The sequence below is a fragment of the Azolla caroliniana genome, unplaced genomic scaffold, assembly GCF_043228905.1.
Source record: "Azolla caroliniana isolate FFs.n. ecotype wild unplaced genomic scaffold, voAzoCaro1.0.p SCAF_15, whole genome shotgun sequence".
In the NCBI taxonomy this organism is placed as follows: Eukaryota; Viridiplantae; Streptophyta; class Polypodiopsida; order Salviniales; family Salviniaceae; genus Azolla; species Azolla caroliniana.
In genome coordinates, this window is record NW_028230450.1 from 19,686,992 (window position 1) to 19,705,590 (window position 18,599).

The 18,599-nt window shown below is 38.4% G+C and overlaps 4 protein-coding genes across 5 annotated transcripts; 2 read left to right on the forward strand and 2 right to left on the reverse strand.

Annotated features, from left to right (window-relative positions):
- Nucleotides 1–401: 401 nt before the first annotated feature.
- Nucleotides 402–3,174, forward strand: LOC147855006 (pentatricopeptide repeat-containing protein At4g18520, chloroplastic-like). Its single transcript, XM_087331004.1, has 5 exons — nucleotides 402–2,335; nucleotides 2,496–2,581; nucleotides 2,695–2,746; nucleotides 2,932–3,065; nucleotides 3,113–3,174. Exons 1-5 carry the CDS (start codon nucleotides 402–404, stop codon nucleotides 3,172–3,174), a joined length of 2,268 nt encoding a protein of 755 aa, XP_087187130.1.
- A 681-nt stretch (nucleotides 3,175–3,855) lies between these two features.
- On the reverse strand, nucleotides 3,856–4,984 carry LOC147855007 (uncharacterized). Its single transcript, XM_087330881.1, has 2 exons — nucleotides 4,831–4,984; nucleotides 3,856–4,650 (listed from the first exon to the last, which is right to left on the reverse strand). The coding sequence occupies exons 1-2, from the start codon at nucleotides 4,907–4,909 to the stop codon at nucleotides 4,190–4,192; spliced, it is 540 nt and encodes a 179-aa protein (XP_087187007.1). The 5' UTR covers nucleotides 4,910–4,984; the 3' UTR covers nucleotides 3,856–4,189.
- Nucleotides 4,985–8,670: 3,686 nt separating this feature from the next.
- On the forward strand, nucleotides 8,671–10,383 carry CPSUFE (chloroplast sulfur E). Its single transcript, XM_087331633.1, has 2 exons — nucleotides 8,671–9,243; nucleotides 9,347–10,383. The coding sequence occupies exons 1-2, from the start codon at nucleotides 8,761–8,763 to the stop codon at nucleotides 10,088–10,090; spliced, it is 1,227 nt and encodes a 408-aa protein (XP_087187759.1). The 5' UTR covers nucleotides 8,671–8,760; the 3' UTR covers nucleotides 10,091–10,383.
- A 955-nt stretch (nucleotides 10,384–11,338) lies between these two features.
- On the reverse strand, nucleotides 11,339–15,993 carry LOC147855009 (pentatricopeptide repeat-containing protein At2g39620-like). Of its 2 annotated transcripts, none has more exons than XM_087331300.1 (2): nucleotides 11,792–15,993; nucleotides 11,339–11,522 (listed from the first exon to the last, which is right to left on the reverse strand). In XM_087331300.1, the coding sequence occupies exon 1, from the start codon at nucleotides 15,778–15,780 to the stop codon at nucleotides 12,646–12,648; it is 3,135 nt and encodes a 1,044-aa protein (XP_087187426.1). In that variant the 5' UTR covers nucleotides 15,781–15,993; the 3' UTR covers nucleotides 11,339–11,522; nucleotides 11,792–12,645. The 2 variants fall into 2 exon arrangements, with proteins under 2 accessions (XP_087187426.1, XP_087187425.1); XM_087331299.1 differs by lacking the exon at nucleotides 11,339–11,522 and adding an exon at nucleotides 11,631–11,667 and having other exon boundaries at nucleotides 11,788–15,993.
- Between the last annotated feature and the right edge of the window lie 2,606 nt (nucleotides 15,994–18,599).

Below are 18,599 nucleotides of genomic sequence, written 5' to 3' on the forward strand. Positions count from 1 at the left end.
CCATACCTACATGCTAAACCTTGTCGTAGCTATCCAAAGAGCCATTGTTCTTCTTTGGGATCCCCAACCATGGCATCCCTGCAGATTTCTGATTAAGCAGGCCTAAGGTTGGGAATCCGAAACAGAGATTATCCATTTGTGTACTTATCTCATGTCTTGAATGAAGACTTGGGTTCTTCTAAAGTCAGTTAGTCTTTCTCCACCAGATGCTTTGCTGCTTGTTGGGATCCATAACACCATTGTTTGTAAAACAGAGACATCCTATATACTAAAAGAAAGAAAGATAGCAATTCATTCAAAAGGAAAGAAAGGAAATGCTTAGGAAAGAGAGACAGGTTATGCAAATGTAAGAAAGTAAGATTATCTATGAAAGTTCACGTTGTGGCATGGGTCAAGCCTCCATGGTATGCCCTCCAGAGGAGATGCTGTGTATACCACATTTGCAAGACAGAAATGCTCTTCTAGGATTGATCAAATCATGTGGAAAGCATAAGGATCTAGTTCGAGCAAGAAGTATTCACACTGGCATACTTCAAAACAATGCATTGTTTCTTCAAAAGGACATCTATGTATGCACTGCTCTGCTAACCACCTATACAAAATGCGGTGCTCTTGAAGAAGCACAAAAGCTTTTTGATAACCTCCCCATAGAGTGGAATGTTGTATCTTGGAATGTGTTGATATGTGGTTATGCTCATCATGGCCTATATAGAGAAGCGTTGTCTTGCTTCCAGAAGATGCGAGATATCAAGGGTGTCTATCCAAATGTGGTCACCTTGTTATGTGTTTTGAGAGCTTGTAGAAGTACACAATCTCTAGATGTTGGAGATGCGATATATGATGAGGCTCGAAAGAAGGGTTTGCTTAGAAAGGAATTATTACTTGGCACTGCATTGGTCAATATGTATGCAAAATGTGGCATGCTTTTGAAAGCACGAGAAGTGTTTGAAGAACTTCCAGTACGAGATGTTGTGGCTTGGAGTGCCCTTATTGGAGGGTATGTTCACCATGGGCTCCCTGAAGAGGCTCTGAAATGCTTTGTTCGGATGCAAAATGAAGGTATATCTCCCAATGCATTCACTTTTGTGAGCATTTTGAAATCTTGTAGCAACATGGGATTTCTCAAGATGGGAGAAGAGATACATACTCATGTTAAGAAGCAAGGATTATTGGGGAAAAACACTATACTTGGAACCTCATTAATTGATATGTATTCAAATTGTGGTGTTGTGGGAAAAGCTCAAGATGTGTTTGATCAACTTCTCGTGCGAGATATCGTATGTTGGAATGCATTAATAACTGGGTATGCAGAGCATGGAATTGGTCATGAAGCATTGAAACTCTTCAAATCTATGCAAGAGGAAGGAATCATCCCGAATGAGATCACATTTCTTTGTGTTTTGAAAGCTTGCAGCAACATAGGATCTCTGACGATGGGAAAACAGGTACATACTGAGATTAGCAAGCATGGATTATTGGAAAACAATTTGATGCTCCAAAATACGCTTGTTGACATGTATGCGAAGTGTGGCGCCCTAAGAGAAGCACAAAAAGTATTTGATGAAATCCCGAAATCTAATGCTGTATCCTGGACTTCACTTATTGCTGGATATTTGAGACACGGATGCATTGATAAGGGATTGAGTTTCAATATCAAGGAGATGTATGATAAGGATATTTCTTTAGATGCAGCATCGTTGATGTGCATTGTGAAAGCTTGTGGGAGCATGGGCTTGGTTGAGTTAGGAGAAAAGATTTACACCGATGTTAGAAAGAATGTATCATTAAGAACAGACATGGCACTTGGTAATACATTGTTGGACATGTATGCAAAATGTGGTATGCTTGGAAAAGCTCAAGAAATATTCGAAGAGCTCGAAGCACAGGATATTGTATCATGGAATGCACTCATGGCTGGGTATGCTCACATGGGTGAGGCAAAAAGGGTTTTGGAGTTATTCAGGAAAATGATGACAATAGGAAGAACCATGCCAGATGTGGTCACTTTCCTTGCTATGCTCACAGCATGTAGTCATTCAGGTCTAGTAGAATGGGGAAATTTTTTGTTGAATGAGATGACTACTTGCTATTCTCTTACTCCAACTCTAGAACATTACACTTGTGTTGTTGATCTATTTGGTCGAGCTGGACAGTTTGAAGAAGCTTTAATTTCTTTTGAAAAGGTGCCATGTTCAAATCATCTTCCACTTTGCTTGGCTCTTTTGGGTGCTTGTAGCTGTAAATCAGTAAACATGAGGCTTGCAAGATGGGCCTTTGAGCAATCACTGTGCATGGATGAAAACTGTGCTGCTGCATACATTTGCATGGGCAATGTGTATGCATTCTAGTGCTGCCCACGTGATCTATTTGGTCAGCTGGATAGTTGTTGATCTATTTGGTTGAGCTGGACAGTTTGAAGAAGCTTTAATTTCTTTCGAAAAGGTGCCATCTTCAAATCATCTTCCACTTTGCTTGTCTCTTTTGGGTGCCTGTAGCTGTAAATCAGTAAACATGAGGCTTGCAAGATGGGCCTTTGGACAATCACTGCGCATGGATAAAAACTGTGCTGCTGCATACATTTGTATGGGCAATGTGTATGTATTCTAGTGCAGCCCACGTGTCCAAATTCAAAAGCTTCATCAAACGGAAAACTTGAATATTGAGAATGGACATGGAATTATTATGATATGAAAGCTACAGCTAAGATAAGAGATTTTCAGAATATTGACGAAAAGCTAGAGGAAAGGCAGGGAAAAGATTCTACATGAATTCCCCTCTGTGACGATTACCTTTTGGCACCTTGCTTCAAAAAAAGCCACTCAAACTTAACACTTTTGAAATCACCAAGGTGGAGGTTGGTATTTTTCTGGTGAGTGACATTATTCTACAGATATGTAATTTACTTTGATATTTCTGGAGTCATTAACAAAGTGTCCCTCCACCCCCAGGTTTTGTTTCAAGAGTAAACAAATTCAAGAGTAATCATGTGTTGAATGCTTCTGGAACAATTGTCATTCTGAATGCCATGCTAATGGGGATGGATTCTTTGATTAACAATAACAATGGTATGAGTCTTGAGATAATATTTGCTTTGAATTGTTTTGATGTCAAGATGAATTTCCAAGTGATAGTCCAGACATAACAGCAGCCCTAACCTCATGGATAAGCGTCTAAAGTTGTATGCAAAAAGTCACTCTCTTTGAGAAGCAACCAAAATACTTCGAATACAGTTAATACTTGTGCCAAGGATTACAGGAAGCCGGCATACTAAGATTTATCCTTGATCAAAATGTAATTATAATGATAATTATGCCAATGTAAAAGGGACCACATATAACACTCTTGCAGTTTAATGACTTATTTAATTCCACCTTGAACAAGTTTGTGTCAACTAAATCAGCGAAGTGGATACTTTACTCCTACCTTTCTATTATTCTGAACAAATTTAGCACAATAACAATTCATTGACAAACCAACCACTTAGGAGGAGACCACAAAAATTAAGAATTACAGTTATGATCCTCATGATGCATAGATTAGCATTGACAACCATGCCAGCTTGTAAAACCTTGAACTGTTGAACCACATCATAATAGATGTTAGCTGAAAGAATCATATGAGATAGATAGATTGAGATAAATATTTTATAGCAGACCACAAAGAGGCCAATATTGATCCATGTGACCTAAAAATTTGGACCATTTCTCAATTTATGCCTGTCATCCCCAAACCATACCATTGAATAGAGGAGATTAATGACAAGAAATTGGAACTTTTCCATTACCAGCAATCCAGAATCATAATTGAAGCCATAGGCTTCCTTATCATAAAATCATATATATTTGACATGCTAGATCATAAAACCATACACCTTTATAGATTAGATCATAGAACTGTAACCATAAGCTTTTACATAATCATAAAGCCATATACCTTCAGATGTGATGATCATAAGACCACACTCCTTTCCATACTAGTTCAAATAATATACTCTACATTCTAGGCTATAAAACCTACAAACTCCAAACTAAAACCATAGAAATCACATACAAGTTCATAAAAGCATGTAGGTCACATTAAAAAAATCATGAAACCATATAATTAATCATAGCACATAATAGATGCTAGACAAGCATATATCTAAGAATCATAACACATTATATGATTGATGAAGTGGACCTTTTCATTATTATTCAGAGGCATGATCATGATCTCCTAGGAAAATCAAACCATACTCATTACCCAACTTCAAAGCAAGTGTTAGGTCTTCTTTGGTGACTTGAGGAGATGGTTCCGAAGGATCAGTGACTTGTTTACCGATATCAAGGAACCACTTCTCAAACCCTCCGGGCGCATATGTAAGCACCATGTGTGCATTCTTGTTTGATCGATTTGCGAATGTATGCGGAACATGTCTTGGTAAATGAATAAATGAACCTTTGGTTGCATTGAACTCTTCATCCCCAACTTTCCATACTAGCTCCCCATCAAGCATATACCATGTCTCATCTTCTTTGGTGTGTATATGAGGGGGAGGGCCAATGCCAGGTGGCACTATGTCTTCAAAGAGAGAGTATGATCCTCCGGTCTCATTACTAAGGGCTTTGAGAGTAACCAACACTCCTAAGACCCATAGAGTTATACCTTCTCCTGTAAGAAAACCATTTGATGATCATAGATATATGTGTATGTGTATGTAGGACAGCACATATGCATATGCGGATATTATATTTGTATATGTATATGGTCACACCCTATAATGGAGAGATCTTATTAATCTTAAGGTAATCCATTTCAAAACATGGAAAGAAAAGAAATGTATGGAAGTACCTTCATTGACAATATTCACTGGTGGTGGAGTAAAGAGAGCATTGAAATGGGTCACAGAATTTGCAAACATATGATCCATTCTCTTGAATGTAATGAGAGAGAGGGAGGGGGAAATGCTAGTGAGTGAGTGTACTTCCTTCACTTGTATTGATCAATGATGAGTAATGATGACAATGATGATGAGCTCATCAATATAGTTGTGTGTGGTTGTGGACACTTTTGACTAGTTATGTACATGCTCTTTTTTAGAGCTCCACTAGCCTAGACCATACACACCACACATTATTATTTTCTTCATCATCGATTCACATATCTATTCCTCGTAAAGGTACTTGAATAACAATTCTTTTTGTCAACCAACTAGGCTTTGTTCATCTGACGTTCAAGCTTCAGGGCTTCGTGCAATTGTTTCGAGAAAAGGAAGTACACACACAAGACAAGAGGAAAAACACTGGCATTGAAATAACCGCTAGCTATGAACGGATATGCAATTTTTTATGAATGTGGCACCACTTTCGATCAACAAGAAGACTAAGTTGAATGCTTAACACATACGCCACAAATGCTACTTTATATATAGGTGTTTACTTTAACATAAAAAAAATTAGACACGACCAACAATAAGAATGGCAAAAAATTCTTACATTTCTTGTCACAGCTAAAATGGCATAAAATACTGCTATTTTTATTGCTACTAACATGCCATAAACTTTTGCAACTTTGTACTAGTTAAGAATTCCATAAACTTTCCCATTCTTAAAGAGTGAAAGTAAACTTAAAGAGAAATAGAAAAACCGGAATGTTGGAAATCTATACATATTGTTGTCCATGGGTAACAACATTTTTTAATGGTTTTTCTAGGTTCTACATGCCATCTTATACAAGAAGAGATTAAGGTACCACACATACAAATACGTAAAGAAAACAACATTTATGGATTAAAGTCTTGGTTACAAACAAACCATCAGTCGTAAACAAATGTTGAGCTATAGAAGTAACGCAATCACTCACACTAAATACATGGAGGGGATACAAAGTATCACTTTTACAACTTGTGGACAAGGTTTGGCAATATTTCTAGCTACCTTGTGCTAATCAAGCTCTTCTTGCGTTGAGGTCTGTGGTGTACATGTTGAAGTGTGAAGACAACCATATTAGAACTACAACTTCATAGTGCCAATAACAACAATGTCATATACACGGTTGTCCACAAGATGGATACCACCATGTCAATAGCATGTGTAGAAGAAAACCACTCATGATGAGGTGTGCGTGACATGCAAAAGAAGCACATGAATTGAGAATTTGTGCGTGATGTCACCATTTGTATCTATAAGTAAAGCGTGCAGTTTATAGTATGTAGGGACATACAGAATGTCATTGGGCCATTGTTGTTATTATGTGTGACTACATTCAACCCTTCATATTTAACATCGTTGTTCTTAGGTTGACTCTCTTTCATTTGTTCTTCGCTATCATCTATCTTATTGCCCTTTCTTTTCTCTTTCTTCCACTTGTAGTAGTCACTATCTTGCCATAATGATGGCATTTTACATCTTTACTGTCCCTTTGCTATCATATTTGCCTCTTTGTTGTGACCTACCCCTAGTATGTAAAGGATTGTAGGACTAATTGATTTATCTCTTCCATGAGTAGAGAACTCTCTACATCGATGTACAAAAGCATAGCATTTCAATTGCTCATGGTAGTCATAAAGATATCCCCACTCCATGGCAAAGTGCAAAGCAAAAATGTAGCCTTAAACTCATCATCAATGATGAATTTCACGGGAACCACCTAGTTGGAAATAGACCTAAACTCACTCAAGTCAGTTGACATGGGCCTCTTTTATGCGCAAATCCATAAGCTTTTTCAACCAATAAACTTTGCTAGCTACACTCTACTAGCGTACAATTCTTGGAGTCTAGTCCATATCACATAGGCATAGTCCAAACCTTATTAAATAGCAAGGCATGACACACTGATAGGTCAATGGTAAAACGTGCGAGTTTGTTTAAGTTCTCCCATTCATCTTGATCCATATCTATAGGCTTTACTCATTTGACCTTGATTGGCTTTGCCTGCTTCTTTTGCAATAGGATAATGTAGCACTGCTTTTGCCGCACAACAAAACTGTGTGCACCCTCAAGCTTCTTGTGTATGAGATGGTTGTTATCACTGCTCCCATCCATAATTTTTAGCCAGAGGAAAATGCCAAATGCAATCCCAAAGCCCATGAACTCTTGTCGATGTGTGAAGAACTTTCTTGCAAAGAACCTGTGTGGGCAAAACATGATAAACTATAACACATTGCATGTCTCTTGCATGGGTTGACTTGTAGCGAACTATGCTAACTATCACCTACTCCGAAAATGTGACCTACCACGCCAATTGTTTCTTGCACTAAAAACGCAACCTAGCGTGTTGACTATCACATGCATTGAAAACGTGACCTCTCACGTTGATTGTCTCCTACACTGAAAATGTGACCTATCGTGCTAATTGTCATGAAGGCTCCCTTTAGTTTTCCGATCTTTGCTCGATTGCTCCTTGGAATGAGCATGTCTTCTACGTATATGATCAGATAGATCCAGGACTCGTCAGCCAATTACCGAATATACATGCATGGGTCGGAGTCGGTCCGATGGTAGCCAAGCTGCCGAATGTAGGAGTCATTTGTAGGGAATTGAGAGTAGATTAGGGCACCATTTAACTACATACACAAAGAGACAACTATTGAGACACAACAATCTAGCAATCTTTCCTTTTTGTATATATGAAAGTTAGTGTGGTAAGGGTGTGTTCACACCCATGCACTGATAAAAGGCATGATAGCCCTAAGTTATTCCTAGTAGTATTAATCACAAAGGATTCTAACCAAAGACAATAAAACTATCTATGGAATGGTATTACTTAACAATCAACACAACCGAAGGATATGATGGTGTCTAACCAAAACAAACATCCAATCATCCTCAAGCAGCAACGATCAGAGGCGAGATTTCTAACAAGAATTGTCGGAGCAACCTACCTTACAAACGTTCGGATATTATCTCTTTGCACTCCAGATAGGGGATGTCGAAGAATGAGAATTATGTTCACATACTCCATATGGCACCTATACATCCCCTCCTTGCAATGAAGAAGAAGGATTGTGTTGCCTTAAACTGTGAGGCAACACCATCAAACCAAGCCCAATGTCGATTAAAGGTAACACCTATGGACAATAAATTTGCATGGTGAAGCTTAAAACAATGTTGAACAAAGAGTGTATCTTATTTTAAACTTCAAGGCCTGCCCTGCCCTGCCCTGCCCTGCTACTTGTTTGGGCTTGTGGTGATGGTTGTTGCGGCCCAACCTAAGGAGACATCCATTGGAATGTATTATATATAGATATGCCGAGGCACACACATTGTGATACTGGACAGTGGACACCCATTGGAGATGTAATATATATGGATATGTCCAGGCAAACATTGTGATACATACTAGACACCCAATTGGAGATGTAATCTATATAGATACATATGTCCAAAAACCGAATTGGAGATGTATTCTATATAGATACATATGTCCAGACACCCAATTGGAGATGTAATCTATATAGATACATATGTCCAGAAACCCAATTGGAGATGTATTCTATATAGATACATATGTCCAGACACCAAATTGGAGATGTATTCTATATAGATACATATGTCCAGGCACAGTGTGATACTGGACAAACCTATATAAGGCTTTGGGCCATATATATATATATAAATTCATTCCTCTCTTCCTTCAAGCATATCATAAAGCTAATCAATCCCCTTCTTCATCATAACCCTCCTCAGAAAACACCATATCACAGAGGAGGAGGTGGAAGAAGAGGAAGAAGAAGGGGTGTTAGAGAAGAAGAAAACACCCTTCACCAATCAGGGTTTGGCTATGGCTATGGCTTCTTCTTCTTCTTCCTTCCTCCCAGCTTCTTCTGCAGCTGCATCTCTGCACCGTCTCCATCTCCACCTGTTCTTCATGAGGAGGAGGTGTATATCACTAGTTTGTAATCCGAACCCTAGCCCTAAATATAAACCTTTCCTTAAACCTACCTCCAAATCTAGCCCTTACCCATTTTTCTGTCTCTCTGCTGATATTGTCGATGGAAGCTTTGGGTCACAATTCCGCCGACCACGACTCTTCTCATTTGCGATGTCCAATTCGAATTCCAATCCTGTTGCCTCTGATACTGCTTCCTTGGGTTTCGGTGATGAGAATCTACCATTGAAGCTCGCAAAAATAGTTCACCTCTTTCAGATGGTTCCAGATCCGAGGGCGAAATACGAGCAGCTCCTTCACTATGGAAAGAAGCTTGAACCGCTCCCCAAAGAATTCCAAACCCTTGAAAACAAGGTCAATGGCTGTGTTTCTCAGGTATGAGTTTTTTTTCCCTTTATCCTGACCATGGTACCCATATCTTTGTTTGTTGTTCTTTTAGGGTAAATCGGAATCTGATTCTTTGTACACTAAATTGCAGGTATGGGTCCGTGCATTCCTTGATCAAGACCAAAAAGTCTTCTTCCAGGCTGATTCTGACTCGCTGTTGACCAAAGGTCTCGCTGCCTTGCTCGTAGAAGGCTTATCAGGATGTCCGCCGTCAGAAATACTTCGTATCTCGCCCAATTTCGTCCATTTATTGGGGCTTAAACAGAGCTTAACACCTTCTCGGAGCAACGGATTTCTCAACATGTTGAAATTGATGCAAAAAAAGGCTCTAGAATTAGCCATGGAAGGAGCTAAGCTTTCTGATGATGTGGTTGTTGCCTCACATGGCATTGGAGACCAGGGCAATGCTGATGGCATGGATGTACAGACTGTTTCTTCTACTACTAAGATCAGTGGAGACATTGAGGATTCTTCTTCATCATCATCATCTACAAGGGGGGCTTCACGCGGAGACTCTGGTTCTGGCTCAGAATATGGTTCAATTGTTTCTACAAGACAAGAGAGAATGAGACAAAAGCTTGAATCCGGCCTAGTCCCCACTTTATTAGAGATAGAGGATGTTTCTTATCAACACGCCGGTCACTCTGGTGTAGAGAAAGGGGCTTCCGAGACACATTTCAATGTAAAAGTTGTCTCAAGCAAGTTTGAAGGCAAGAGTCTTGTGAAAAGACATCGACTTATTTATGATCTTTTGCAAGAGGAGCTCCAGAGTGGTCTTCATGCACTCTCCATTGTAGCCAAAACTCCTGCTGAAGTTGAGAAAGCTGGAGTTTAAGAAATACAAGGCCTTGCTAAAATAGGTATGGAGGGAATTTCTAACTTTTCCCTTCACCTTCTTATTATGTTACTCTACGCTTAGTTCACACAGCACCAACTTGTTCATGTCCATAAATTGATTCGATAATTCATATGCTAGTTCATAAACAAAATACACATTGTTCATGTCTATTTAATCAATTTGGGAATGTCCATATGCCATAGCTAGCTCGTGAAACAGCATTCTCATGAGGTTTGTAATATTGATGGGAAAATGTATGTTTAAATGCTCGGTTTTTGGTCTTGGTTAACTTTTTGGCAAACGTATCTATCCTGTTTATAGGTTGCTTTTGTCTCTCCAATGCTTCCATTGTCTGGGTTTTAAAACATTAACATTAGTGAGTATATATAGAGAGATGTCTTCATCTTGCATTTAGGTACAACATTCGAAAAGAAATATTGCATGTACAGAATTTGTCATCTCTCACTTCCTTTCATGTAAAGTCAAGGATATCAGGTTCTTTAGCTGAGGCTCATTTAATGCACATTAGTTTTCCACTAGGTAATATGTTCCCTATTTCAAACGATCACGAATAAGATAGATTTGTTGATATCAATGCCTTGAATGGAATAGAGTTAAATTATGAATGTATGGTATTGCCACTAACTTTTGGATTTCTAGTCTTGCAACTCCATTTGATTCATTTGCCCCTTTTATACTAGTCATTCTTGTTTGCATTCTTTGCAATACTCATTAATATGCATTTGTCTAGTAAGACTATCCTGTGTTTCATATGACCATTTCAAAATTGAATAAACTTGTCATATCATCAATACATGTTACGAAGCCCTGAGAGAAAGTAGTTAGCCACAAGCAAATTCTTTTGAACAGTTCAGTGGTAATTGAGGATCTGGAAATATTGTTCTGGTAATTTGGTAATACTTCCCAAATATTTCTACATTTCCAGAAATTCCAGTGATACCCTAGAGCCCCAAAGATATTGAATATGGCAACAAAGAAAAGGGGAAAATATAATAAAGTGTTCACAAATTTGACTGGAAAACTTGTTCAGAGGCATTCTCTTCCCAAATATTTCTACATTTCCAGAAATTCCAGTGATACCCTTGAGCCCCAAAGGTATTGAATATGGCAACAAAATAGAGTTTATGGTCAACATAAACATAAAATCATGTAGCTTTCCTTTTCCATCTCTGGTTATAGGTTAATACCTGCAAAACAGACATTCCCAAAAAATTAGTGCTGCTGCAAATTTATACCATGAGAGGTCGAGATGAGTTTCAGTATTTTTTGGCATATTGATTTAAAGCCATTTATTACCACCAAGAACTCCTTCACAAAAAGCTATGTTGTTGCTGGAGGCTTCAGCACAAAGATGCCATAAGTGCATACATATACTTCATGAACCAGTGCAAATACTTCATGAAGCATTCTATCATTTATAGAGGAAAACAATTATTAGGCAGACGAAGTTACAAAAAAGTACTCGAGGTGCATATGCATTTATAAGCAAACAAGGGATGATAAGTAGTAACAACCTAAACTATTCTAATACAAAGATGCTATAAGTGCATATACTTATGAAGCATTCTGTTATTTCTACAGGCAAATATTTCTTTGTGAAGGCAGTTGCAAGATGTTCGAGGTTGTGTAATTATTATAAACAAACAAGAAATATTATATCAGTATCAAGAAACTTACCTGATGTATTTGATGTGGTACATTGGTTCAATCCCACTTGCATTGGACTCCCATACGTCATCCGCATATGTTGTTCTTGCCTTTTTCTCCCAAATGCAAATTAGGATGATTTAATTGATGGGCATTCTAGGTTCCCTCATTGACCTTTGGATATATTATCTTGGTGCAGTATGTGCCATTCGTAAATATTTTGACCTGCCAATAAACCATACTAAATGCCTATATTGGTGTAGGTGCTATAGCCAACCTTTCGATTTATGTGATTTTTTAACCTTCTCAACCTAGCACTGGGCAATAGGTGTTGGGAAATTTTGAGGTTATTCCAAGTATACTTCATGTGTTCCCCAGATTGATGTATCTCTGCCATTACTGAAGCTGTACATGGTCTCTAGCACATACATTTTAAACTTCTAATCCTATCAGCCTTGCATTTGGCTATGGCTACACTAGGACTAGTTCATTTGATTTGTTTCTCAAATTGGTTTAGCTGTCATCATTGAATCATCTTCATGTTATCCAGAGGCTAGACTCATGTCATTGTCTTTAATCTCTTCAACCTTGCATTAACCATGGCTACACAAAGATTTTTGAGGTTAAATCAAGTTGATTTGATTTGTTTCCCAAATAGCTGTAGCTGTCATCATTGAATCCTCTTTATGTTGTCCAGAGCCTAGAGTCATGCAGTTGATTTAATCTCTTCAACCTTGTATTAGCCATGGTACTGACTTTTGTTTGTGAAATCAAGTTTATTACCTCATTTGTTTCCCACCCTCATATGAACAGTTGTGCATGAATTCATTCAGCTTGTGTTGTCCCATCAAGCTAATAACATACCAGAAAGTTCTCTTTTCTCTTTAAAGGTAGTTCTCTCTATGTAATCCTGCATATGCATTCGACATCAGCACATAACCGGCAGCTATATTAGGATCCTGAGTAATTACTTGTTCAAAGGATTGTCCTGCCAAATGCATGTTTCCATAGGATATGCAGGAAGCAAGCAAAGATGTCTGGCTAATTATGTCAGGTATCATTGGCATACATGCAAGTAATTCTTGTGCCTTATGAAGCTGTCCAGAACATGCAAGTAAATGTGCCATAGAGTTAAAATGCGCTGCAGTAGGTATGATCATATTATCTTCGAACATGGACATGAACTGTATACTAGCTTCATCCACTTGGCCTGTGAGGCTGAAGGCAGATAAAATACAACTGTATGTGCTGCTATCTGGCCTCAAACCTTGCTTTTCCATTGTTTGAAGACACTTTCTCACTAATGATAAGTTACCCATCTTAGAAAACCCTGAAATCATGGCACCCCAGGCTACAGTGTCCTTGAGTGGCAACTCATCAAACAGTTTGGATGCTTCCTTGAAATTCCCACATTTTCCATACATGTCGACGAGACCACTCCCAATAACTATATCATTTTCAAGGCTGTCTCTTATGATACGATCATGTATCCATTGTCCCTGAACTACTGCTCCCACACTAGCACAAGCTTTCAGAGCACACGAGAGAACCATTCTGTTTGGCTTCATGCTCTGCATCCCCATCCTCTCAAAGAGTAGAAGAGCAAGGAGTCCATGGTCAAGCTGAACATAACCTGCAATCATAACACTCCATGATACCTGATTTTGATGAGGTAAGTGATTAAATGCATGGCATGCCTCCTCCAAACTTCCACATTTCAAGTACATATGCATAAGGGCAATCCCAAGATCCATATCCACTTCTAGTCCACTTTCAAGAAGCCCATTGTGTACCAATAGACCCCTTGCAATGTCTTGAAAATTACCACATGCACTCAATGCACATGAAAATGCTATCTTGTTTGGTTCTATGACCTCATGTTGCATACGCCCAAAGAGTTCTAGAGCAGTATGTCCATGTCCATGCATCATATAACCTGCAATTAAAGAGCTATATAATACAGAATCTTGAACCATCATCTGACTGAAGATTTTGCATGCCTCATAAAAAACTCCCAGTTTAGCATACACATTCACCAGAGCATTTCCCATGATTATATCTGAAGAAAAACTATTCCTTATAATATGATCATGTACCACCATGACAGAGGATACAAATCCAGAGTTGCCACATACCTTCAATATAGATAAAAACATTGCTCTGTCTGAAACTACACCATGCAAAAGCATTTTCTCAAAAAGCTTCAAGGCAATAATAGCTTGCCCATCTTCAGCATACCCTGTAATCAATGCACTCCACGATACAACATCTCGATATGATAGGATCGAAAACATGCTTTCTGCCTCATCTAAGACCCCACATTTTGCATACATATCGACTAAAGTGTTTCCTATTTGTACATCTGTCAATAAGCCACTCTCAATCACTAAATGATGCAATAACATAGCCTTTTCTATAGAGCCTATATCAGCACACCCTTTCATGACACCAAGCAATGCAACTCTGTCTGGGATAATGCATTGTTGCTGCATCCTCCCAAAGAGATGAAGTGCATGACTTGTGTTTCCATGTTGTGCATATCCGTCAATGATGATCCCCCATGATGAAGGATCCTGATGATTTTGTAGACATTCAAACTCCTTACTAGCCTCTCCCAGATTCCCACATTTGGCATACATATCAATCAAGCTATTTGCAATGATTATGTCAGACTCAAAGCCTGCTTGTATTACTAGTCTATGCATCTGCATACCCTCATGTAAGGCTCCTATGCCACTGCAAGCATTCAGGACACATGCAAATATAACAATGCTCTGCTTAATGTTGTCTTCTTGCATTTTTTCAAATAACTTCAAAGCCAAGGCATTCTCTCCAAGATGCACATATCCTACAATCATGGAACCCCATGACACTACATTTCGCTTTTCCAAACTCTTAAAGATCACATAGGCATCCTCCATAATACCATGCTTAGCATATATATTGATCAATGCACTTCCAACCACCACATCAGACTCCAATTGGTCTCTAACAATGAGATCATGCACAATTCTTGCTTGTGCTAAACTTCCTACACCACTGCAAGCTTTCAAGATTGAGGAAAATGCAACCTTATCTAGCTTCATCTTGTGTTGTTGCATTTGCCAAAAGAGTTCGAGTGCCCTTTCATTATTGCCATTTTCAGTGTATCCAACCAACATTGTGCACCATAGTATAATATCTTTATTCCCCAATCCATGGAAGACCTTTTGAGCATCCTCAATGCAACCACATTTACAATACAATTCCACAAGAGAGCTTCCAATGACAATGCTGATTTCCATTCCTGTTTTCAAAACCTGATTGTGAATTTTCCTGCCTTGTAAAATGGCTCTTGCATGATTGGATGCTTTTAGAACAGACATATATGAGACCTCATCAGGCAAGAAGCCATCTAGTTGCATTTTCTCAAAAGCTTGCATAGCTAATAACTCATAACCATGCATGGCATAGGCTGAAATAATTGCATTGTAAGACAATACATTTCGATATTGTAACTCTTCAAACAACTTCTGTGCCTCACTTAAATTCCCACATTTTGCATACATATCTATGAGGGCACTAGCAAGACGTAAATCCGACATAATCCCATTGATTTTAATCTCTTCATGCATGGAGATCCCCAGCTTAAGAGATTTAATACTAGCATAAACCTTCAATATGCATACATATATAGCTCTGTTTGGTATCAAACCCTCATGTTTCATTAAAAAGAACAAATCTACAACCTTCTTGTTTTCTTGAAATTTGGAATGCATCTCTATGATCACTTGCCATGTCTGAACACTGGGGGCTTTAATGGCTGCAAAAGCCAGATTCGCTTCAAAGAAGCTTCCACATAGGATGAAAAACCGAACAAGATGATCTCCTAGACTTATGGCAGAGCTAATGCCACATGCTATAAGGAGAGAATGAACTCTCCTACCACTTTTTAGATCCTTTGTAGCAGCAGATTGCTGAAGAAAGGCATGCAATCTGTGTGGTGGGGGTATCCCTTGCAAATGCATGGGATCTTTCATGCAGAAAGTAGCCACTAACTGTACCAAATCCCTATTTGATACACCTCAACTGTACAAAGTTCAAACCCGAACATAAAAACCTGCTGACCCAAGGCCCTTAATTGCACAATCGCTGAGTGATAAACCCTAACTACCCCCAGAGATCAAACCCTAACTTTAACCTTAAATTTACAGAACCCTAGCAAAAAAAGAACAAAATTTTCCAAAACAAAAAAAAAAAAAAAAACAATTTTCACATAAACCCTATCTGAGAAGCAATAACTGTGTAAACCCTATTCTGAGTAGAAGCTCGATTTGCAGGAAATCTCTTGACTATCAGTGTCAAACATTTGGTCGCCATCACAAACTCAGCTTTTGCAAAATTATGAAGACTAACCCTCCCTTGTATTTTACGTAATTCCCAAATTACCCCCCGTATTTTGGATCAATTACCAAACTACCCCTTGTATTTTCGTAATTCCCAAATTACCCCTCGTATTTTTTTATCAATTACCAAACTACCCCTTTTATCGTGACAATTCCCAAAATACCTCTCCCATTACAAGTAGTGCTAATTAGTTCACGACCCCCTTGTATTTTCGTAATTCCCGAATTGCCCCTCGTATTCTTTTGGAAATTCCCAAACTACCCTTCTCACATGTTTACGTCGGAAAAAAGGCTAGGTTTTAGTGTCACAATTGGTTTGTCTGTTTCTTGGACCTTCCTATGAATGCACAAGCCCTTCGCCTAGGCGCCCAAGTGACCCACACAATGAGAACAATCCTAAAACAAACTGAGATGCTATCAACCAACTTCAGGGAAGTATTACAACATAGCTTATAACACTGGTCTTAGCAAAAACTCAAGAGTCCATGCACAGGGATTTTAAAGAGCCCAAAGGCCTGGTCTTCGTATATCACTTGTCCCCTAATTATTTTTCATGAAATCCCAAAAAGGCTACATACATCGTCTTTTCGAAATTTCTTGAACTACCCCTTACATGAAATTAGTCATGGACAAGTTTATGAAAACTAAAGTGATTACTATTCACAAAACTCTGACAAATACCCCCTTTGTATTTTTCCAAATCTCGAGCTACCCTTCCCAAAGTTTAGTTTGAGATAATGTTACTAAAACATCCCCCTATATATTGTTCATGAAACAACTCCCAAATTTGGCTATTGTATTTTCTCAAACACTTGACCTACCCCTTCCATAAACTTTGCCTACAAAAAATTCCATGAACCTTATTGTAAGACTAATTTCTAAACACTTAGTTACGCATAAAAGACACAAAATGCATCAACATATATTATGGTTAGTTTAGCATGGGTTACATATATTGAACTAATGTCTTATCTACATAACTCTTGTAAGGCACAACACGATTGATAAATTTGAATTTGTCATATAGATATTTGGCAAGAAACAAAAAAGTAGAAATGGAAAATCTAGTTTTCATCGATACATTAGGACCAATGTTATATGACATTGGCTTTAAGGGTCACCCCTAAAATACATATAACCAAAAAAATGCCATTGAACTCATGGATCCTTTCTGGCATTGTTAATATAAAGTAGTCAATATTGAGACATGATCTTAGGCAGTGCACATTGAAAAGCAAAACATTAGAAATATGGCTTTGAAAAGTTAGTGATCTAAACCAACATGACACCTTTGCCGTCTAAGCACATCGCCAATACATGCGCATCATAGGAAGATTGGATGCATTCGTGTTTGTTCGTGACATCTAAGAGTTTGACATAATTTTTTAATGAAGAGCATTTATTCGATCGACTCTATCAGCTCAAGGTCAACTCCATCCCCTCCAATTTGTAATTGAGGGACTAAAGAGCAGGTTTGGCTACAATTTAGGTGATTCTACAAGGTAGGCACATGTTGAGTTGATAGGGTAACATTTGTCAAAGCTTCAAAGTGTGAAAAGTTTGCTACATGTTGATGAGGTCCATTTTAAAGATTCATATTGTAAGTCTATGAATGAAATGAATACAAAAGGTAAATGCATTAGCATATCTTATGTTTAATAGAGATACAAAACATTCATTCATAGACTTACAATATGAATGTTCAATCTCTCAATTAGTAAATGAAACATATCTTATTTCTATTAATACATAAGTCCCTACCAGTGGGAGCATGGCAACTTGGGAACCTTAGCTCTCCTAATTGTGTAGAGTGCCCACATGTAGTAGAATCAATACGACACGCTCTGTGGGATTGCCCAATGTCCCATTGAATATGGGGGGGGTTGGCCGCTTGTTGCAATTATGCCAGGTGCAAGGCTCAATCAAGTGGGGAAATATATGTTGGTTATCATGGTAGACCGCAATTGGCAGATATGAGCATCAGGAGGAGGGAATGACTTTGATGATAAAAGCACAAGAGGTATTTTTCTCCTCCAGCGGCAATGTCCACTCCACTCCTCTTAATGACAAATCTCAAGAGGTGTTGGAATTGGTCAACCCAATAACTCTTTGGATTCTATGGAAACAATGATGTAGGTGAGTCTTCTCCAACCAATTTGCACATCCAACAAGGTTACTGCAAGAGATATGGAGTGAAATTGTAGCCACTCTAAAGAGCCAATATGATGGCCTCAAGGGCGGCTCCGATGGAGTTGAAAGACAACGAATAGCCTTCATCCAACAATGGTCGTCCTCTCCCTTTCTTGAGTCAGTGGGCATCCACATAATATGGAACTATCATGTCCCTACAGGGATTTGTACATAATCGTCTCATTTGTAAAATTTTATAACTAATGGAAGGAGTTTTTTTTTGGAAAAAAAAAAACATATCTTATCTATAATTTAATTGAGAG